This window comes from Canis lupus, chromosome 16 (genome assembly GCF_011100685.1).
Source record: "Canis lupus familiaris isolate Mischka breed German Shepherd chromosome 16, alternate assembly UU_Cfam_GSD_1.0, whole genome shotgun sequence".
NCBI lineage: Eukaryota > Metazoa > Chordata > Mammalia > Carnivora > Canidae > Canis > Canis lupus.
In genome coordinates, this window is record NC_049237.1 from 17,948,182 (window position 1) to 17,971,116 (window position 22,935).

The window sequence follows — 22,935 nt, forward strand, 5'->3', positions numbered from 1 at the left end:
GAAATACAGCAGGTCTATCTTCTGTAACCTAACAGAAATGTCGTGATGAAAATGGGACAAGCGTGCTCTTCTAGTAGAGTGGAAAGGAAACAGGAAATAAACTACAGAAAGTGAAGCTACGAGCCAATGTTGGGAGAGAGGTCAGGCCACCTCAAGTATTCCCTCATTTAATTTTTTCATAAAATTATTATCTGAAACTATTATGACAATGAGAATCTTCCCATTTTAAGCATTTTTTCCCTTACACTCTTGGCTTCTTTTCTTCTTCAAAATCCTTATTTATCTGCCCAGCTTTCCACAAGTCAACGGCTCAAGGCAGATGAGTTGCAAAGAGTGAATAATCGCCACCGGTTACTCAGCGTTGCTTTGCTCTTTTATTCTGCACAGCGCTCCCCCTTAATGCCTGCTTTTAGCTCCAATCATTTCCGTGGGCCTCTCTGCCAGAGGCAGGGCTCGGATAGGACGCAGGTGCCCCACATAAGTGATTTTGGCTGACAGTTTGGTGGGTTCTGGGAAGACATTCAGTCTGCTTCTAGATTTATTATTAACTTAAAATTTTATCCATGTTATTCCGCTTCCCATTTCCAGAGATAACTTCAAGGAAGTTATAACAATGGCAGTTTAAAAATATTTTGGGGGGCAGCCCGGGTGGCTCAGCAGTTTGGTGCTGCCTTCAGCCCAGGGTGTGGTCCTGGAGTCCCAGGATCGAGTCCCATGTCGGGCTCCCTGTGTGGAGCCTGCTTCTCCCTCTGCCTGTGTCTCTGCCTCTCTCTGTGTCTTTCATGAATAAGTAAATAAAATCTTAAAAAAACCATTTTTGTCCTGTTCTCTTGGTTTTCCTTCCCTTACTCCAGCATGTGGTGTTGGGCCAGGAAAAGGCAGGTGGTAGGGGAACAGTCCCAGCTGGCCGGTTCTCACTGGGAAAGAGGGAAGAAGGTTCCACATGAAAGAATGCCGCCTCACGGGAAGAGAAGGAGCCAACCTTTTTTTTTTTTTTTTAAGATTTTATTTATTCATTCATGAGAGACACAGAGAGAGAGGCAGAGACACAGGCAGAGGGAGAAGCAGGCTCCAAGCAGGGAGCCTGACGTAGGACTTGATCCCGGGTCTCCAGGATCAGGCCCTGGGCCAAAGGCAGGCGCCAAACCGCTGAGCCGCCCAGGGATCCCATGGGAGCCAACTTAATGTTGCTTCAAACCTGTTTAGGTTGGTGGTAATTTTTGTCAAAGGTGGGCTGGGTTTAGTGTAAAGTTCAGTAGTACTAAGATCCGTGTGGGTGTTCGTTTCTGGAGAAAAGCTGTCATTAAGAATCCTGACACAGAAGGTGAGTGCTTCTTAAACCCACAGGCTAGAATGTTCTTTTGCCTTCCGCGTTCCTGGCAAACACCAACCCACGTTCTTTAAAAGCTCTTTCCAAGCATTCCAGCTTTGGTTCGCCTATTTCTTCCACCTAATTCTTAAGCCAAATCATCAGTAATAGGTAGTTCCCACGGGAAAACCAACTGCTTGTGTGTGTGCTTATTTATACACTATATATGATGTCTACTAAGTGCATGCTTGAAAGCATTGTGGGTAATTTACATACAATTAAATTCCAACTGAGCTGTTGCAATAGCTCAGAATTTTCTGCCTCACTGTGGGTTCAAAACTGGCATCTTATTCATTCCTAAACGCGATGTGTGTGTGTGTGTGTGTGTGTGTGAATGTGAAAAAAAAAAAAAAAAAAGAAAGGAAAAGCCTCTCAGACCCCTCCCAGCCTCTCACCGTCGCCAGGGCCCCTAGGCGAGGGCGCGCGCGCGCGTTGGGGGAGGCGCGCACCGCCCCCCACGTGTGTTCAGGCCTGATGCTCCCACGTCCTCTGAGGCAGCTCCAGCCCCGGCGTGTGGGGCGCCCTGGCTCCCCGTGGAGGAATGCCGCGGCGTGGGGAGGCATCCTCTGTCTGTTCTTGGCAGCGGCCCGGCTGGGCCAGCACTTGAACTTGACCACCTCTGCGTGCGCGCTCTCGGGGGCGCGCGTCCGTGTGTGGCCCGGGGGCGAGCCCCAGGTGGTGATGGATTCGTTCTGGCAGTGCCCGGGGTGGGGATGGGGGCCCCAGGGCGCATCCCGGGCAGGCTGGCTCTCGAGGCGGAGGAAGGGGGGCTGGCTGTGGGCGCGGGCAGGCCCGGGGGCGCCGGGCTGGCTGTGGAGAGCCGATGGGATCGGACGCGAAGACGCACGGACGCCCGAGGGGCCGCGCTGGGCGGAGGCCGGGGGCCAGGTGTGCGGCCGGCGCGGGGAGCGGCCCTGCGGGGCGAGGCGTCCGGTGCCAGGGAGCCGCGGCGGCGGCGCATTCGGACGCAGACCCGGGCGCAGCCATGGCGACGCACCGTGTGTCCCCAGGAACTCGCAGCAACATAATTCATCAGCGGCCACCGCAGCCCGCCCTCCGCCTGCCCCTCCGCTTCGCCGCGCCGGCGGCCGACGGGCTCGGCCTCCGCCTCCCGGCTCTGCCCTGCGGCCGCGGCGGCTCTCGCGGGGGGCGGGCGGCGGCGGCGGCGGCGGCGGCGGCGGCGGCTGCACCCGCGGGAACCACCTTGCGCACGTTAGTGGCAGCGAGCGCGCCGGCCACGCGCACCCCGGCCCCGCGGGAGGGGGCGTCGCCCGGAGGGGCCCCGGCTCTGCCCAAGCAGTGCGGGTCCGCGTCGCCTTGCCGCCGCCCGGGGCTGGCGGGTGCAGCCCAGTCCCGGCAGGGCGGCCGGTGTGAGCGCGCGCACACGCACACGCACACGCACACTCACTCACACACACACGCGCACTCACACACGCTCGCCCGCCCCTGGCGCCGCCGCCCGCCGGGGCCCCCGCCCTCGGGGACAAGTGCGGCCACCGGCGCGGCGCGCTGCCTGCGGGAGGAGCCCCGGGCCCCGCCCGCCGGGTCCCCGCGTGCGCCCCTCGGGTCCGCGCCGCTGTCGCTGGCGGAGCGCGGACGCCGACCGCCGGACTCGCACGCTGCCGGAGCCCGCCCCCGCCGCCCCCGCCCGCGCCCCGCCCGCGCCCCGCCCGCGCCCGCTCCGGCTCCCGCTCCGGCTCCGGCTCCGGCTCCCGCGCCCGCTCCGCTCGCAGCCCGCCCTCCCCCCGGCCCCCGCCCTCCGCCCTCCCCTCGGCCCCGGCCCCGGCCCCGGCTGTCGTTGCGAGCGCGGCGACCCGCACGCCCTCCGCGCCCGCGTCCTCTGCCCCCCTCGCGGCGGCCGAAAAGAGTTGCTCGCTCTTGTGATCCGCCTGGGAGGGGCGGGGCGGGCCGGGCGGGGCTGGGGGGCCGGAGCCCGGGCCCCCGGCAGGTCGGCTTCTTCCCAGCCAAGTCCACCCTCCGCGGCCGCCGGCGCAGCCTGCCCTCCCCGCCGGGACAATGGATTAAGTTACTCTTCCCGGGGCCACAAGTCGGTGCAGACTTCGGGAGAGATGAAGGAGAAGGCGATGATCAAGACCGCCAAAATGCAGGGCAACGTGATGGTGAGTGCGGCGGGCGGGGCGCGCGGCGGGGAGCGCCCGCGGGAGGAGCTGCGGGGGCGGGTCCCGAGCCGCCGGGCCCCCCGCGACCCCCGCGACCCCCGCGACCCGCCCCCCCCCAGCCCGCCCGGCGGCCGCGGAGCGCCCAGGGCCCGCCGCCCGCTCGCACCGCGCAACTTTGCGGCGTCGCCGTCCTCTCCCGCGGGCGCTGTGCGGGGCGCGGGGCTCGGGGCGCGGAAGGGGCGGCGGCCCGGGGAGGGCCCGGGACCTGTTGGGGTCAGCGAGCCTTGGGCACAGTCGGGGCGGCGCCGCCCGCTCTGCCCGCGCCCGCCCCCGCCCCCGCCCCCGCGGCCGCCGCGGCCCTGCTCCCCCGGGGCTGCCGGTGCCCCCCGCGGTGACCCCCGGGCGGCGGGGGCGGGGGCGGGGGCGGGCGCGGCGGGGGCTGCGCGAGCGGGCACGACTCTGCCAACTCGAGGACCCCGGGAGCCGCCCCCCGCCGCGCCCCCGCCGCGCCCCCGCGGGGCTCCCTCCGCCCCGGGCCATGGCCGAGGGGTCCGGGCGCAGGCACCTCCCGGCGAGGCCGCGGAGGTTGCCATCTTGTTCTGTGCACATCGTGCGTGTGTGTGTGTGTGTGTGTGTGTGTGTGTGTGCGTGTGCCTGTGCGTGTGTATTTGGGTGATGTTTTAACCCCTTCCGTGTTGCTGTGCGATGATTGGGAGAGGGTCTCGGTTTTCCTAGGACTCGCTGGTACTTTTTTTTTTTGGTGAGAGGGGGACCACGAGGTGGGGACTGGCATGCTACTTTTGAGGCTACAGCTGGAAATGCAGGCAGGCTGTCAGGGGCAGGGTCGGGAGTTGTTTGGGAAGGTGGTTTGGGTCCAGCGGACAGGAGGGAGGCGTGCGGTGGCCCGGAGGTGTGTTGGGGATGACCCAGTCAGTGATCCGTTTGGAGGTCTTGCTTTAAACAAAAAGAGGCGAGAAATGAAAAATTGATTGCAATTGAACAAATATCCAGCTGGCTTAACCACACCCACAGCAAGACACCTGTTGCCTGGCTGAGGAAGGAGCGCCGTCTGTTCGGGACTTGACTTCTGGCCTGAGGTGTGCATCACTCCATCCAGAGTAGCTCTGGGAGGGTAGTGACAGCACCGAGGAGCTTATTTTGCAAGACCCCCTCCCCTCCATCCCCAGAAGATAGGCCCCTCGTTCCAGGCACTTTGTCCACTGTGGGTTCTGCCGCTAACCTATTGCTTGTTGGTGAAAATACATATTTTTCCCTCATTTTCCTCTTCTTTTTTACTCATTGTGGTATTCAGCATATATATATTGGTATACACAGGGCAGAAGTGTGTATGGAGTAACGTATTCCAATTAAATTCCCACCTGTACCTGTAATGCCCCTTTTCTGTTATGCCACACTGTGCTAGGTAAAGCCTACACGTTTAGGACTGGAGCAGAAGAATGAATCTGAATTAATTTTATTGGTAATATAATGACATATTACTAATTCATTACCTAAATCTGTTGTCAAACAGGTGTTTCTTCTCATGACTTAGGTGGTATGTTGGGACGTAGCAACATCTTTATATTACATCCAAAAACAAAAAAAACTTTTGACATTTTCCCTCCCACTGCACCCTCTCTGGGTTTGCTTCAGAAAATGAAGGCTGGAAGGAAGTTTTCACTCAAACTCTGAATAAGCAGAGTTCCTCGTTCTCACGGCATACCTTTCTCAGTGTCTACTCTAAGTATATTTGAACAAGTTGAACTGAGCCTAGTGAATTGTACAGCAGCCGGTCATATTTTTAGGCCCATCATTGGCCTAAAAGAAAATGATGTACAGGCTTTGTCACCTTTTCCATGTTCTGTCAAGTGTGGCATTGGTAATTCTCACTCTGTGGTCTGGTTTGTATCTTTCTCAAATTTCATGCTCCAACTTAAATGCACAGAGCTTTAATCGAGTGATCATTTCTCAATTAAATTGTGGTTTGGGGACTTACCGATTCTTAGTTGCTGGTCAGTGATTTTGAAAGACAGCCTGTCTTGGATTGGGTGACTGGCAAACTCTTTTCACTGGCAACTTGATGGGAATTGAGGTGATACTTTACGTCCCGGATGAGGACAGGGTGATTCACTTCTAGTGCTGGCAGCCGAGTTGCTGTACATTTGACTGTGATGGAGAGAATGTTTTACGGCCTGCAGAGCCAGTGCACGGATGTGCACACGGCCGCCCAGACACGAACTGCAGCTCAGTCTGAAGCTCTCTGGGCTCTCTGGATACACACGTGAGGTCTGAGGTTTAAAAGGCAGACACTTGGTACTGCCAGCACGGTCAGAGGTGCGCCCTGTCCAGCTGCAGCCGGTGGCAGAGGATGCTGGCTTCAGTCTCTTGTCACTTATGTTCACATGGCATGGCCATCGGGCACCTGTGACTTTTTCTAAAATCTTACTGGAGGCTTTGTTCTTCACACATCGCTTTAGAAGTTTCTCCTGCTGCCAGATGATTAAGAGGAGGCAAACTTATCGGCATATTATCCAATCCCATTTGGTGTGCAAAAACAAGTTAGGAAGAACCTAAGTGGAACCAGTTCATACCTTCTGTTTTAATTTCAGAGAAGAGTCTGTTTCATAAATTTTATTTCTAACATCGTAAAAATAAAATAAAAAAAAAAATCCCGGACTAAGCATGGCACTTTCTAGCTGCAGTTTAATACTCAGGGATCAACATTTTTTCCCATCCTCTCAGAACAAAAAGTATTTTTTAAAAATAACCATATTTTCACAACATTGACGTTTGAAGATCCGTGGGGAGGGGCGACTTGTGTATTTTCTCAGCCCAACCTTCTTTTGTTACTTATGTGTTGATACGGTGCTTGATCACTGTTTAAAGCACACTGGTTCTTTTGGAGAAGCATATCCTCTTGTGATAGGTTCTAAGACCAGTAGAAGATTTTATTATCAGGAGGATATTATTTCACGCTAAATTCCTCTACTTCATCCACAGGAGCTCTTCCCAGACATGGAGTTGCTCAGCAGGAAGTAAAGGGTGGTTAAAAATGAAAGCCTTGGGGACTGCCCTGTGCCCTGTGGGACAGTCTCCTCCTCCTTCCTTGGTATGTTGGTGGCTCTTCAAGTAGATGCTGGGTAAATGAGGCTTGGGTGGGCCTTTGGTGACCAGACTTGTGCCAGAGGAGGTTCAGAAACTAGATGCAGAGGATCAGAGGTCTGCAAGCCACGGGGACACTTGAGAGTCTCATGGTTGGTTGGTTTTGGTTTTAAATGAAAGTTGCAGCCTGGAAATGAACTCCCTGTATGGGGAAAGCTGCTGATTTTCCTTTGGTCCCTGGCACCAGTTTTAGGTCTTTGGTCACTGATTTGGAGAGATACCTGTGATACTAGGAGCTGAGGATCTCTTCAGATATTGCTGTCCTCTTCCTACTTTGAGTAAAAACTCTGGATCAGAACCATGTAAAAAGAGCTTTCTTTCAGGCCATGTGAGTAGTTCACTGATTGATTAGATTAAACGAATGACTTCCCAGCATGGTCGCCGTACTTGTAATAAGCCCAGGTGAGCAGAGAAAACTCTCTGACGTTTTTAGATAATTTAGAGGGATTTGTGTGGGACACAAGCCTCTGTGGCTGAGTGCTTCTTGGGAACAGCAGTACACGTTTGTGAGTTGATTTGCCAGGGTACAGCCTTTAATGATGCAGAAAACCCTCTGTCTGAGGGTTGTTGGAACACTGCTCCTCTTCCTTCGATGGACTGGCACCCTGGTGACCTAAAGGCTGTGGCATTGCTTCTAACGGTGAGCATTGTCATGTATGTTCCGGGCGGAGTTTGCCTTCCTGAAATGGGTTCCAAAAATTACTTCCAAGGTCTCAAGTTTTTGAGAATTCTCACTGCGTACCCCAGCCCTCCAGTGCCGAGGCTGACCTTTCTCCACTCCTTAGTTGTTCAGCATCCCCTATAGAATCATCAACCCTATAACCAGATTGGTCTTGGGATCTCGATGAATCCCCTGTGCAAGAAGAACATGGGTCCATTTCATGCGCCCCTCTTAGCAGATTTACAAGATTGGGAAGACTGCACATGTTAACTGCCAACTAGAGATACTCAGAGTTGGTGATGTTTCCAGGGAGCAGTCCCCAACCCCAGAGCGGGGTGGTCAGCTCAGAGTGTCTTAGGAAACACCTTGAGGAAAACTAGGGAGCAGGTCTGTGCCTTGTGGCACACTGGGACTTGGCTTTGGAGCGTGTAGATATGCTAAGCAGACCTCTCGTCTACCTCAGTCATTTCTCTTTTCTCTGCCCCGTCCTCACACTAATGACATTACTCAAAGTGTGTTCATCTTTTGCACTTTGAACTCCCTGTGTTGTTATTGCCAAGAGGTGGTGCATTTCCAAGCGTTAGCATCTGTTGTCTCTCTGTGGTCAGTTGCTGTGTGCCGTAAGAACCGGGGGGATGCTTGTGTGACATGCACGGACAGGTGCACATTTTTACGCCTGGCACAGCTGCTTTTGTGAGAAGGGTCCCTGATTTTAGTCCTGCTTTTTTTTTTCCTTTTGTTTTAAGAATTTCTTCAAGTTCTAATGCATCGGATGACACAAGAGAGAATTCCATGTGTGCAGTATTTTCCATTTAGAGCTACAATAAAATCAAAGCTTATGCTCACTTTAGGGGTTACCATATGTGGTTTTTACAATACCACTAAGCAATTCTCTGACACCAGCTGGATGTCCTGTAATCCAGTTCAGTTCCATTGCTGCTAGCTAGCGGTAACATCACATCCCACAGGTTGAGGACTCAGTGCCAAGACTGCCACCATCTAAGACATGAATCTTAGGTTCAGGTACATCTGTGTTTCTGACAGATTGGGTAGAAATCAGAGGTTCCCATGACCCCCTCATTGGGTTCCATTAATTTGGTAGGGTAGCTTACAGAACTCAGGTCACCATCGTATTTACTAGATCACTGGTAAAACACTGATTTACTGGATCACACATCTACAAAGGGTGTGATAGAAAAGGAATGAATAGCCCAATGAAGAGATTACAGAAGCTGAGGTTTGGAAGAGTCTCAAACACAGGAGCTCATCTGTCCTCTTGGAGTTTGGGGTGCAAGTGCCTTGGCTGTGTTCTGGTTCCCCATCCTGGAAGTTCTCCAGACTCTGTCCTTTGGGTTTTTAGGAAGGTCCCATTACATAGGCATGACTCATTGAGTCATTGGTCATTGGTGATGGATTCCATCTATAGTTCCTCTCACTTGCCCAGAGGTCAGGGTGGGAGTGATTGGCTTCCCTGGCAACCAGCCCCCAACCCTAGGGGACTTTCTAAAGACCAAAGCTCCTGTGTGGGATCCTGCCAGACCTCGCCCTCTGTATCCCTTCACCTGGCTGGACATTGGTATATCCTTTAATATCGTTTGTGGTCAACCGGGAACAGAAGCTCATAGTTGAAAGGGACTGGTTATGAATAACAAGACACCTGTTCCCCCTTTATGGTTCTAAAGAGATTTCAGGAACTAAGGACAAAAGATCAAATATTATGGCAGAAAGGGATCTCATTGCTCTTACTACTCAGGAAATTCCAAGGGTTTTGGGAGCTGTGAACTCTGCATGCAGACCAAACTCCAGCTGACCCTTGAACAACTTGGGCCTCAGCTGCATGGGTCCACTTACACGTGGAATTTTTTTCCAATAATACAGCAGAGTGCTATAAATGTATTTTCCTCATGATTTTCTTAATAACATGTTCTTTAGCTTTATCGTAAGCATATAATGAATAATCCATATAACATACAAAATACATGTTAACCAGCCATGTCATCAGTAAGGCTCCTGGTCAAAAGCAGGCTCCTAGTAGTTAAGTTTTTGGAGAGTCAAAGGTCATAGGTAGATTTTGACAGTACAGGCAGTGGAACGCCTACCCCCTATGTTGTTTAGGGATTAACAGTATGTATTTTTTTTTATAAATCACAATATAATAGTTAAATAACTACTCAATATCCCTTTTTTTTTTTTTTTTTTTTTTGTGGGGAGAGAAGTAAGTTTACTCCAGACTTGTTTTTTCTTTTCCTTTTATTACTTTTAATTCAGCAATGAGGAGAATTTTGTGACCTCTTTTGGTTATAGAAGCCAATTTTCTTTGATTAATGGGACTGCATTTTAGAGCTCAAGAAAGAGCATGTCCCAGACCTTGTAGGACACATACATCCTGAGCCAAGAGTACAGAGGTGAACAAAACCACTCAGAATTCTCTTTTATTCAGTGGCTTCTCCTGAGGATGGGAAAGGGGGTCCATTCCAGAGGTGGAAGGTCTGAAAATCCATCTGGGTCCATAGGTCTTTGCATTGGCTGGAGGATACAATCCTCAGGGAGGTTTTGACAAATCCAAGGGCATCAGGTGGTCCTACAGGCAGGTGGTATTGAGGATGCTGGTTTGAGGGCAGGGGTTCTGAACCTTGCTGCACATTTAAATCACCAGAGGAACCCTAGCAACTACTGAAGGGTAGCTTTGGGCTTTCCACATCCCCACCCACACATACACACATGCTCACAGGGTGATCTGATGAAGTTGCTGTTCATTGTACCCTGGGTATTGATATGCTTAACAGTTTGGTGCAGCCAAGAGGGAGGCCCGCTGGACTAGATTCGAACTTTAAAATAAACAATGTCCTCAATGTCTAAGGAATTAATGCTACCATTTATAGGAAACCATTTTGGTTTGTGGAAAGGCACAATCAAGTCTGGTTTCTTCCGTTGTAAAACAGAGGAATGGGGAGAGAGGCACAGACCACAGAATAAGAAGGTGCAATGACACATGGGGAGAGAGAAAAGAGTAGTCACCAGGGGAAAAGCTGAGGGAACGCCCTGTGTCTTTGTTTTGCATCTCTCGCCTGGGGATGGGGAGTAATGAATGATGGAAGAAACTTCTTTTTTTCACATGCAGAGATAACAGCCCTTTTCACTGCAAGATTCTCTATGATTTGTCTGTGATCCACCTGGAGATGTATTTCAAACCAAATAGAACAAGTAGAACAAGAAGGGTAAAAGAGAGAACATAGCTTCTGGGCCAGCAGGTGGAATTCTAGCTTTTTCCATGAGCTAGAGAGTGGCCTCTGCAGGCAGCTCCCTGGACCTCTGTGTCCTCCTGTTTTAGATCAGGGAATTTGAAGAGATTGACTATTCCTCAAGTCCCTTTTCTACTCCCTCTCTCCAGCCAGGGTAGCCTTGTCTCCTCAACACTGACCTAAGGACGTGCTTGAAAAGTAACCATCCACGCCAGAACAAATATTTTGTTGGTGTTATCATTTCTTCAGCACGGACTTCTCTGGCATCTTCCGGGTCAGTTCACCCCTTGTCACTCTTGCAGTGTGTCCGTTTGTAAACCAGGAAAATAGATGGCATAGATTTATACCTATAAGTCACAAAATCTAGAGCGGTAATGCACACACTGTGACCACTCAGGCCGAACTATGTGTGTGCGCCTGTGGGTGTATACCTGTGCACGCGGGCGTGCCGTGCACACTTCTCAGATGTACAGTGCTCGCGGCACTCTTAAGGTGGAGCCAGGGATGTGGGGTGAGAACTGCTGTGGGCAGTCACTTTGATTGCTTGACTTCCTCAGCTATTAAGAGAACATCACCGCATGGTAATAGAACAGTGGTGCCAAGGATGTTCTGGTTTCCAGTTTGGTGTTACTCATCTGTGAAAATAGAAAGGGAACTGCCGACGAGCCAAGCCGGACAGTAGACCTGGTTGGCAGGGCACCAGCCATGGGTGGGGTGGGATTGGGTCTTGCCATGGGGTAGAACTAGGGCTGATCACATTTCCTTCATGATAATGATATTTGAAAAGTAAGATTTCCACAGAGAGGGAGGCAAACCAGAACAGATTCTTAACTCTAGGGAACAGGCTGAGGGTTGCTGGAGGGGAGTGGAATGGGGGGATGGGGTCACTGGGTGATGGGCGTGAAGGAGGGTGCGTGATGGGCTGAGCTCTGGGTGTTATACGCAACGGATGAATCACTAAATTATACCCCCGAAGCTAATGATACACTATATGTTAACTAATTTGAGCTTAAATTAAAAATAAAAAAAAAGAAAAGTAAGATTTTCCTTTCTCTCCCTTTTTGCCCCACCTACTAGACTAATGCCCCTTGTGTTATTATTTTGGTTATGTATGAAAAACACGTGGTAAAACCTCTACGAAATGGGAACCCAGCTATGAACCTGGAATGACACCAACACCTGTTTATGGTTAGCTCTGGAAGCTAAGATTGAGTTTCCAGCGTGCATCCTTGACTCTGCACATCCAGCCCGATTTTCTATACCTTCTTATTCAGTTTTTTTTTTTTTTTTTGAGGAATGAGAATTCGTGAACTTCAAGCCAAAAATCTCCCATTTTTACAAAAGGGATTCAGCTACAGACTAGATTCTCCATGCTCAGGCATGCACACACAAACAACACATTTTATAAAAGCTATAATTATTTATAACAGAAAACCAAAGATTTTTTTTTCTGGCTAAATACTGGTTTCCCAGAAATTTCTGTTCATTAGACCAAATCACATCCTGAGTAAACTTTTTATAAGAAGATTTTTTTTTTTGGCTCTTCTTTCTAGGACTCTAAATTATGCATGTGTTTTTTAAAAGAACCATTCGACTTCAAAACTAAGTGATAACAGTTTGCATAGCACCCTTGCAGATTATACAGTAATTTCACATACTCTGTTTTATGATGTTAGAACAACCCATTGTGCTAGCAGGACAAATATTTTTGTTTCATGGTTGGAAGAGCCAAGGCATGACAAGATTATTCAGAAGCAGAGGGATCAAGGGCTCAGCTGCTGACTGCTCCAGGCCAGATACTTCAGTCTACAGCATTTTCCTTCAGAAACCTCCTTCCCCACCACAAATGAAAAGAAACACAGAGCCTGAAAGCTGGAAGAGGGTCTGGAGATCATTGAGAACACCATCTCCTCTAATGCTCTGCTTTGTAGAATTTCCAGCCCTTTCTGGAACACATCCAGGGACTGGATTCGGGCTTTGTTGATGGCTTGTGTCTGTTGGAAGGGTGTTTTCTTACGGTCCTATGAAACCTGCCTTCATGTGACTTCCCATGGTCCTAGCTAAAGCTCTTGAACTGGGATCCCTGGGTGGCGCAGCGGTTTGGCGCCTGCCTTTGGCCCAGGGCGCGATCCTGGAGACCCGGGATCGAATCCCACGTCGGGCTCCCGGTGCATGGAGCCTGCTTCTCCCTCTGCCTGTGTCTCTGCCTCATTCTCTCTCTCTCTCTGTGACTATCACAAATAAATAAAAATTAAAAAAAAAATAAAGCTCTTGAACTATATAAAGTCAGTTAACCCCTGCTTCACATGAGAGCCCGAGCTTTCTGAGAAGTTCACACAGCTGTCATGTGGTCCCTCATGGTGTCTTTGCCAGGAAAAATACCTCTCTTTCCTTCAACTCACTTAAAATCTTGATTGAAATAACTGTGCCTTTAATATATCAGTTAGAGACACCTTCTTTTTATCCAACTATTGCTGTTTTTTCCATTTCTCAGCTTCCATGAGTTTCTTCCTATTTTGTTATTTGTCTTCTCCTGTTTAAGGATGCCACAAGCAAAGGTTAGAGATTAATTTGCAGAGCTGTGAGTAAATCCGAGGTATATTCAACACACACAGACTTTTCAGAATGAAGCATGGTCTTTTATGAATATTTCCAGAGAGGGAAGGCTGAGGTTTAACCGGTGGAAAGCCAGGGTGCTCATGACCAGCTCAGGTTTGCTTACAGAAGATAGGAGCACCTCCTGCAAAACTTGATGACAACGGCACACCTTTTGCAAAGCAAGTATTATGTCCGTCTAGCTACTAGACAATTGTCATCTTTGAAAGTCTCTCTCTCTCTGTTTGATATGGATGAAGTGGTTCAACCTTACCCAGAAGCAGTAAACTCCAGCTACTTATAATTAACCTCCTTGTTCCCTTGAGAAAAATAGGATACCCTGACAAAAGGTTATGTGTCCTAGGACCTGCTTGTGTGGGAGGGAAGAGGAACCTGTCAGCACACAGCAATATCAGGAAATGAGAGCTACCTACATTTTGGATTGCCACGCAAGCCACGGGGCAGCCCTAATCCAATCACCTGCAGACACATCAGCTTTCCTGAGAGCTCTAGAGCAGAGCAGCCCAGTCCTCACTGCGACATCGGTCTGATATGTGGAGCAGTACTTCTCTGGGCTCAGGGAATATTATGAAAATGCACTGAGCACCTCAACTATATTAGCATAACCAGGGGAAGGCAAATTACAATCACAATGGGAAAGCGCTCAATGAATAGTCTCACATCTTTTAGAGTTGTGTAACACTAAATTCTGGCAAAGACACGAAACAGTGAGAACGCTGAGCACAGGGGTCAGGGAGGGCAAGGACAGGCCCTAGCTGCCAACGTTGACGATGTACTGGCCCTTGTGACCCTGCGACAGCACTGCTGGGTTCATGCCCACAGGAGATCATGCCAGTGTGGATCAAGAGACGCGTACAGGGATGTTCAGGACTTCAGACTGGAAGCCGGTCAAGTTCCCGTCAGCACTAAGGACGTGTGACTGTGTTTGTGTGTTGATATAGTGAGGTCCTGGACAGTGACAGAGAGGAGGGACATCGTGCTCAAAAACACAGGGACTTTCTCAAGCATACCACTGAAGTGAGTACAAGATCCCAGGTCTAGAAGAATATAAACTGTATGGTTTACATGAGGTTTGGCGCAGGGAAACTGAGATGTCGTGGTCGGGGATACGGATGGAGGGTCCCTGCTAGACATGCTAATAGTCTGAGGAAAAGCAAGGGGACTCTTCCCATACATGTCATGTACTGTTACTGTGGTGGGGGTAGGGGCATGATTAGGAGGCGCGAGGTGAGGGGGTGCTTCTGGAGTGTGACAAGGAGTCTGGTGCTTGCCCAGAGTTACACAAGCTGCTTCGTGATGACATTTTTATGTCTATGTTCCCGTTGGACACGTTTTTCTCTACCTGCATGGCATCTTACAATGCTTGGGGACAGATTTTAGAGTGCATTTTGCACCTACTGGGTGAACGCACCGTGCTACAGTGGCAGACATAGACTACTGCTTCCTGTCGAATAAATTGGCAGCTGCTGGAGGGGGAAGGGGCTTGACACTCAGTGCCCTCACCTGCAGAGGTCCGTCGTGTCCCCGCATACAGTGGCAATCCTGCACGCTGCTGTGCGAGCCTCTAGCAGACCAGTAGGCAGCAGCATGGAGGGAAAAATGCGAGGTCTCCAGAAGTTGGGTGGGCCAGGAAGGATGAATGGAAGGATGCCAAGGCCAGTCCCTGGAGGAGAAGCCGCGGGCAGTGGAACGTGGGATCTGCCCAGGAAGCTGAAACACGCTGGAAAATACTAATAAGAGCCTTTGGGAACTGCTGATCGCTGACCCTGGGAGGAAGGACAGTGCTGTCCTCCGTGGGGCGTGTTGAGGCCCTTCACCGCAGCAGTACGATGTGCAGACAGGCTATGGGAAAACACGGTAATGAAAACTGCTCTGGCTTCTGCGAGAATCCAGGGTCTGACCTAACACGCCTCCTAGGTGTGCAGTCACCTCTGGCCATGTGGTCATGGTGTGTGGGCTTTGCTGCCTCTGTGTGTATTTTACTCAGATGCCCTCACTCGAGAGGAGTAGTTTTCTGCATTCTGAGTAGCTGGCTTTATGAAACCTCGGTGATGATTCATTAATTTACAAGCAGGGAGATGCAGAGCGACAAAGGCACTGGGCCTCCATGAATGTTCAGAGTTGCAGCGTGCAGAAGCTCAAGGAGGGGTGGAAAGAAGTGTCTTCTCCGGGGGCTGCTCCCCTACACCAAATCGGTATTCCCACCCGAGACTGTGATGTGCCGCCTTTGTGCTTACTAAGGGGAACTGCAGGCCAAGCTCCCAGGACAGGTCTGTCCCCTCCAGCCTTACCTCCCTCCAGAGCCTCAGCCTGGAAGGAACTTTCCTTGGCTGACCAAGAAATGGGACGGGTCCCCTCTCTTCTCACTCCACTGTTTACTTGTTTGTTTTCTCCCGAATGTTTTCCTCTGAAGGTGTAAGTTTGGGTTGATAAGTCTGCGGATGAAGGAGTGATTGATGAGTCACTGGTTTGGGGGAAGAAAAGGAGGCTGAAGTGGTCAATCTGGCAGACGGCATGGCAAATGCCATTTTCAATGCAGACTTACTTGAAAAATGGATCCGCCTCTGTCTTGGCTTTTGAAAAATCCTTCAAGTTCTCCAGGAACCTTGCAAGTAGCGGCTTTACAGTGTAATATAGTGTGGTGCCTCGCTGCTGGTCTGCTTCTGAGACACGTGCTGGGCTCAGAGCACTCGAACAGTCATGAAAACCGAGGGTATTAAAATCATTATCATCACACGGACTCTGCCCAAAGCGTGTGCATGTGAGCGTGAATGTGGGTGAGTGGGCAAGCACGCGTGTGCTCCTGTGGACACGAATACTCAGGAAGCTGAACTTTGCATTTTTCTCATCGTGATAGTTGAAGACCATCCGTCATCATCAGACCACGAAAACAAATGAGACTAACCTGATGTGACTCTCTGTTCCATTCGTGAAGGTGAGCCCGACTCATCGCTCCTTGGAAAGACTCCCTAGGGAGGGGTTCTCGAAGTGTGGTGCCTGGGCGGGCAGCACCAATCACAGCGGCATCGCCTGGCGACCAGACACACCTCTGGGTCCACCCAGAGCTACCAAACTGGAAACTGGGAGCGTGGGGCCTGCATCTGACTCTCGCTGGTGATTCTGGTGCATGCCAGCATGTAGTTCTCAACTTACCCATTCCCAGGCTCTCTGGGGAAGGGACATTCATTTTGTTTTTGTTCTTAAAGTGTTCATTTCATCACGGATCAGTACCTTTATAAAATGCAATATAAGAATGGAAAAAAAATGAAAAAAATAGAAGACAGACAGGGGCACCTGGGTGGCTCAGCAGTTGAGCATCTGCCTTCAGCTCAGGTTCTGATCCCAGGGTCTTGGGATCAAGTCCCACATCGGGCTCCCTGCATGGAGCCTGCTCCTCCCTCTGCCTGTGTCTCTGTGTCTCTCTCGGTGTCTCTCATGGATAAATAAATAAAATCTTTAAGACAGAAATAGAGGATAGACAAAACATAAACCCAAATTTTTTATTATTGGATCTAAACATGCAAAATCACTGTTAAAATTGCTATAACGCTTTCTAAATGGCACACTCTCAATTTCTGTACTTATCTCTGAGGGAACCAGTGGCTAGCAGTTCGACCCCAGGCTGCGGCCTGCAGACCATGCTCAGAGCAACCTTGCTAGCAGGCCCCGGAAAGCCTTCCTTACCGGTTCCTAATGTGGCCTGTTGTATGTCACGGCCCCTGGTGAGGAAATACAATTACAAACAGACTTTCCTCCTGACCCAGAAAAGCTCACCACAGAGTCAGAAAAGAAAGAAATTAGTTTTATTATTGAATAAACATTTGATCATACTGTGCGGACGGAAATCTCAACATCTGTCAGGTCAGGTTTGCAGCGTGGAGTGTGGGGACCAGTCAGGCTCATCTCCCCCCTGGAAACTGGGAGGAGGTGCTTATCTTTGCTCCATGATTACTTTCCAGAGATGTGGCTCCGGGGTCCTTGAGGAAGCATTTCTGGGTGAAGAGACTGGCCAGAGGCTTGGTTAGCCATTAAGAAGTTTTACATACCAGCAAGATTTGAAAAGGACTGGCAAAGTCTCTCATGAGTAAATAAATAAATTTTTTTTTTACAAAATGAAAGAAATTCTGAAGGAAAAAGGAGAGAGTGTCTCTTCCCTTGTGTTCCACGGGGGAGGCTTAATTTGTATTTGTCTTCATGCCACCCATCCCATTTTATCTTTTCTTCTCAGCCTCACCTATGGTTCGCTTTTGGGGAGCAAGCAGGTCTGTGAGTTATGACCACAAATAATTTTGCTTCCTAGTTTCATTCTAAATTTGACTCACAACTGAGTGCCCACACAGGTGGAATCGGGGTTAGAGAGATGGCTTTCATTTTTGACTTCGGTTATTAAAGAAAAATTGAGTATTTTCCTACTTTGTTCTAAAGTTTATTTTTGGCTATGATTTCTTAAAGTGGTTCTTTTTTTAGACATCTAGGAAATGTTAATTACTGCAGATAAGACTATTCTAAAGCCTACTACAAAGGCTTCCCTCCCTTCTGCTTTAGTACATATAAAGAGATAATGTTAAAATGCTCTTATGCAAATTTAAAAATTTTCCTGTTACATTAACAATGCTAATGACAGTTAATGCATTCTCAAAGCTTCTGTGTGATCCAAACTATTAAAGTGCTCAGAAATGTTTCAGGACCACCCTGCAGATATCTGAGAAGTAGAATTTTCCATGGAGATTAGTTCCTTGACAATGGATTCAGTTCGAACTTAAGGGATGAAGAAGAGCCGCAAAGCCAGTGTAGTGCCTTGGAGAGGTCTCTGTGGACAGAGGCCGAAAACCCTCTTTCCCCAGATCTCAGTCATGGGGGATGAACAGTCACTGCAGTACAGTTAGGAGGGGAAATTGTCCTTCACAAAGCAAGACAGAGGAAGGGGTGGAAAGGGCTATCATGGGGTGTGAGGAAGGGCTCTCTGAGGAAGGTGAGGGAGGGCTCATAGATCCATCATTGATCTATGGATGATAATGAAGAACCATCCTCTTGATGAGATCACCTTGCAGTTGTGCCAGGACCAGCTGGATCCAGCCCAGGAATGGCATTGTTGGGCTCAGTTGTGCTTTTGGGCCAATTAACGGAGGACACACCTCTGTGTTCTGGTCCTGACCTAGGAGTTTTCCTGCAATGCTTTGACAAACAACAGTTCAGACTGTGTGCAGATAGCTGTACTGGTCGCCACAGGGTTTTGGCATAAGTGCGGCTTACTGTGGAAGCTTTTCTGACCACTTCCACCTATCTCTTCCCTCCTTTCTTCCTCGAGCTCCTTAACAATAAACACAAACAAGGGGAGGCATGCCCAACTTAGATGACAGGGTAGTCCTCACAAGAATGCCATTCAGGTGACTTCCAGAAGTTCCCACATGGAGCATGTAGGGGGAACTAGAATTAAATACAGATTTCTCCCAACCCAGACGTCTTGTCCCCAAAAGAAGCAGAGAAGGAAACCACTGAATAAGCATGAGACCAGAGTATGTGGTGCGAATCACGGGCCATCTAAGACATCACAAAGGAGAACCCTCACCTCACAGTCCAGCAGATGCTCCCTGTGTCACACGTTTCCTGATAAATGGTAACTCGTCCTCAAGTCAGAGGCTTCACAGCACCATTGGTCACACGCGGTTCATGCTCACGTCACCTGGTCACCAGGGTGACCGTTCGTGTCAGCTGGGTGGCTGTGCCTAGAGGAAATGTAGTCTCCTGTCTTCATGACAGGAGGTAGCTCTGCATGAGGAGGAGAGCCTTCCACCTATTAACATGAGGCGCCTGCTCCCACAGAACCAGGAGGTGGAAGCTCTCGCTTGATGTTTGCATTTCAGAAAGCTGGCTCCCAGGCTCCTAGGGAAGCAGTCCCGGGTCATTAAGCAGCAAAAGGCCTCTCTGGTTCTCAGAAGGATACGTTTCAGAGAGATGAAAAAGTGCTTCCAAGGACACGTTTTTCTAAGGTGAGCGCTGTCAGAAAAAGGAGCGGAGGCGAGGCTTTCCCTCGTAGTTGACCCTTGAACAACAGGGGTTAGAACTGCATGGGCCCACTTCCGGGCGGATTTTTTTTCTATAAAATACAGTGCAGTCCTGTAGATGCATTTTCTCTTCCTCAGGATTTTCGTAGTAACCTTTTCTCTAGCTTTCTTTGTAAGAGTACAGTATGTGTAATGCGTATAACATACAAAATACAGATTCATCAACTGTTTATTTTTTTTTAAGATTTTATTTATTTATTCATGAGAGACACAGAGAGAGAGAGGCCGAGACTTAGGCAGAGGGAGAAGCAGGCTCCCTGCAGGAAGCCCAATATGGGACTCCATTCCAGGACCCCAGGATCACGCCCTGAGCCAAAGGCCCATGCTCAACCACTGAGCCACCCAGGCATCCCTAATGAACTGTTTATGATATTGGTAAGGCAACTGGTCACCAGTAGACTATTAGTAGTTAAGTCTTTGGAGACTCAAGAGTTATACGTGGAGTTTTGATGCACAGGGCCTCCGCCATGGCCCCTCACCCCTGTGTTGTTCAAGGGTCAATTGTATTTTCAACTAGGAGAATTAGGCATCTTATTTTTAATTTGTGTTTGTCCTTTAAGCCAGAACATTGAAATGAGTAAGCTGTCCACCAGCCAGCAGAGCCACAGACACTCACTGAGAGTGACTGGATCCTGTCCCAGGCTTACAGAGGCTGAGTGCTTGAGATGTCAACATGATTTAGGCAAAATTGAGGATCAGGAGACGGCCAAGGATGCTGGCGCTTGATGGAACCATTCCTCCTCCAAGAATTTGAGAGCAAGAGACACACTCAACAGAGCGGCCTGTGCGGGCTTTCCACCTGTGGCCTGGAAGCACGGAGGGAGGGGCAGAGTCTGTCAGGGGCTGGGGAGCAAGGATGTGACAGGGCCCCACACCCTGTTGTTCCACCAGCATCACTTCCGAGCGCGATCACGTATTCAGTGCTTAGCACGTGGCCCGTAGTAAGGTAGGCACTTCGCCTGCTTCGTCTCACTGAATTCCCATCACCGCCCTGGATGGAGGAGATATTACCTCCATTTGTCAAATGAGGCTCAGAGACGTGCAGCAGGAAAGCTGCCTCCGTCCCTGGGGTAGGAGGGTGAAAGCCAGTGAGCATCCAAATCAGATGTCATCTTAAGAGAAAGGTCAAGCTTCGGGTGTCACAGGCAAAGGGGCCACTTCTCAATCTAAATAAAAAAGGAATCATTCAGTAAAATATTAATGCCTTGTTTACTGAGGCCACATGAAAGGCATTTGGAAATGCCTTTCTCTAATAATTCAGTTCTGTTGGCTATAATCCTACCTTTACTTTGCACTCGATTGCCTTAGCCTCTCACTGCATCATCTTTTGATTATTTATCCATTCGGTTAGGTTCCATGATTAAGGGTTTGTGTTACTGTTGGGGCATCCAGTACTTTAAAGTCTTTTTCTATTGCAGGAGTTCCCCAGCGGTGCCACAGCTGCTACTTCCTGGGGGAGAACCTTGGTCAGCAGGGTTCTTGGCCACTTTGAGAAGTTGTCAGGTGCCGTCTCTGGGATGAGCAGAGGGTTTCCTGTGGCTGCACATGGAAGGAAGTAAAAGGGCAAATATTTTGCTAAGCAGAGCACTGAATCAAAGTCATTCTTCACTCTGGTTCTTCTCCACCTGCTTTCAATTCTTTATACTTGGGTAGTTTGCGTGTTCCTGGTGTTCTCATCGGTGTAGACTCTGGCCCAGAGGGTAGGATGGAACTGAACTCCAGTGCTAGTGATTTCATTAAAAGGCTTGGTGGGTGTAGCAGGGGGGCTGGTGGTGACCATGACGGTGAGCATCTTAATTCTTACCCTAATCTTTGCTTGAACAACTGAGGGAGTGAGGCCCATACGCTCAGGATCTGTTGAGCATCACATATGCAGGCGTTGTGGCCAACAGGGGGATGCTTCAGTGAACAAAAGAGAAACCTGCCTTTCCCTCTTGGGGTTTCCGTTCCAGTGGCAAAATGGGTGTACAGCTGATTACATAATGAATTATTTAATTATGAGTCTAATAGATTCCTGCAAAAAAAAAAAGATCGAGACTGTTGGTGTTTCAGTGTAGGTATTATAGTCTGATATTGGATGATTGCACAAATGAGAGATTTTGAAACTAGTATCTATGATGTTAGTTATGATAGATGAGAAAGGTGATTCTCCTAAATTGTTGATCCCAGGCACAATGAAAATGTCACGATTAAGAGTATTTCTTAAAGGGAATTAAATCACTATGTATTGGCAATTTGCTTTGACAGGAAGTAGTTTACAGAGCAAGACATTTAAATGAGATTTTAAGAGGAGCTTGGGTATGTGTTGTCTGTGGGTCTTGTGACAGCGGTGTAAGACCTTTACTTGGGGAGAGGCATCAGGGCTCGCCGGACTCGGTGGGGCAGCTGCGAGAGGCTACAGGGGAGCAGGATCAACTCTGCAAAGTAGAGATTGAATCGTGACCTGGCCCTGGGACCAGACACTGGAGAGCTTAGAAAAGCTAATAATAGTGAAAGAACAGAGAGAAAAGCAATGGTGAAGCTTGGGTGGTGGAGGAACTTAATTCATAAAATGGGTAACAAACTAAGAAGATGAAAGGAAGGGTAATACATGCATTTCCATGTATAAATGGCATGTATTTTAGGAGCACCAAGGGCACTCAATCTCATTTTGTATGAAGAAATCTGTATCAAGGTAGAAGAAAAATACCATAGGCTTTTCTTAAATTAGTATCAAATCTCATTAGCTGTGACAAAAGCTAATATTTAAGAGCCCAGCAATCTGATGCCTTCTGTGAGCAGATCACAGCTGGAACTTGAGCTCTGGGTTCTCACGTAAAGAGGAACAGACAGCCAAGCAAACATCCAGAAGAGAGGCAGCCCAAGCATGAAACAGGAGAAATTGTGTTGGCAAGGAAAATTTGAAGCAAATGATGTTTACCCTCGGTGTATTGGTTAATTCCGTGTGTCCACTTGCCTGGACTACAATACCCAGATATTTGGCCAAACAGTATTCTGGTTGTTTCTGTGAGGGTTGTTTTGGATTACATTAAGATTTAAATTCGTGGGCTTTGAGTAAAGCAAAATGCTTTTCAAAATGTGGGTGGGCTTTGTCTGATCAGTTGAAAGCCTGGCTAGACTAGATAACTCATCACCCCTGAGCAAGAGGAATTTTGCTGAAGATGGACTTCAGACTTGAATTATAACATTGGCTCCTTCCTGGGTCTTTACATATACGTCTGTATTTCTAGGTATTTAGATATATATGTAAAAATGTTTATATACACAAAGATATAGATCTATATAGATCTACATATAAAGATCTATATATCCTCTTGGTTCTGTTTCTTTGGAAGCACCTGACTAGTGTGCTAGGAAAATAGATATGGAGTAGAGGGCAAGGCAGGTGTTCATAAATATCTGGAAGACTTCATGGAAATAGATTCAGATTTATTTTTGTGTGACTTTTGAAAGATTCAGATGGCTCGATTGAAATCATAATCTGGCAGCATTTAGTCAAATAGAAGATAACAAATATGGATACGTCAATATAAATTTTTTTTGAAGTGTGAATGGACATGCGAGATGGCAAAATTTAGAACATTTATTTTACTGTTTATACGCTTATCAGTTGCACAAGCTGCTATAGAATCGATTCAGTGTGTCCATTGGGAGTTAGAATTATAAAGAATTTTGGAAGCTTCTTGTCTAGTAGTCTGTA

At 49.0% G+C, this 22,935-nt stretch overlaps 1 protein-coding gene across 1 annotated transcript in view; it reads left to right on the forward strand.

The window, feature by feature from the left end:
- Window positions 1–3,172: 3,172 nt before the first annotated feature.
- Window positions 3,173–22,935, forward strand: part of DPP6 (dipeptidyl peptidase like 6) — an 825,076-nt gene continuing 805,313 nt past the window's right edge. The window contains exon 1 of the mRNA XM_038559795.1: window positions 3,173–3,489. Coding sequence (XP_038415723.1) covers window positions 3,439–3,489 — 51 coding nt within the window. The 5' untranslated portion in view covers window positions 3,173–3,438. The remainder of the gene's footprint in view (window positions 3,490–22,935) is intronic.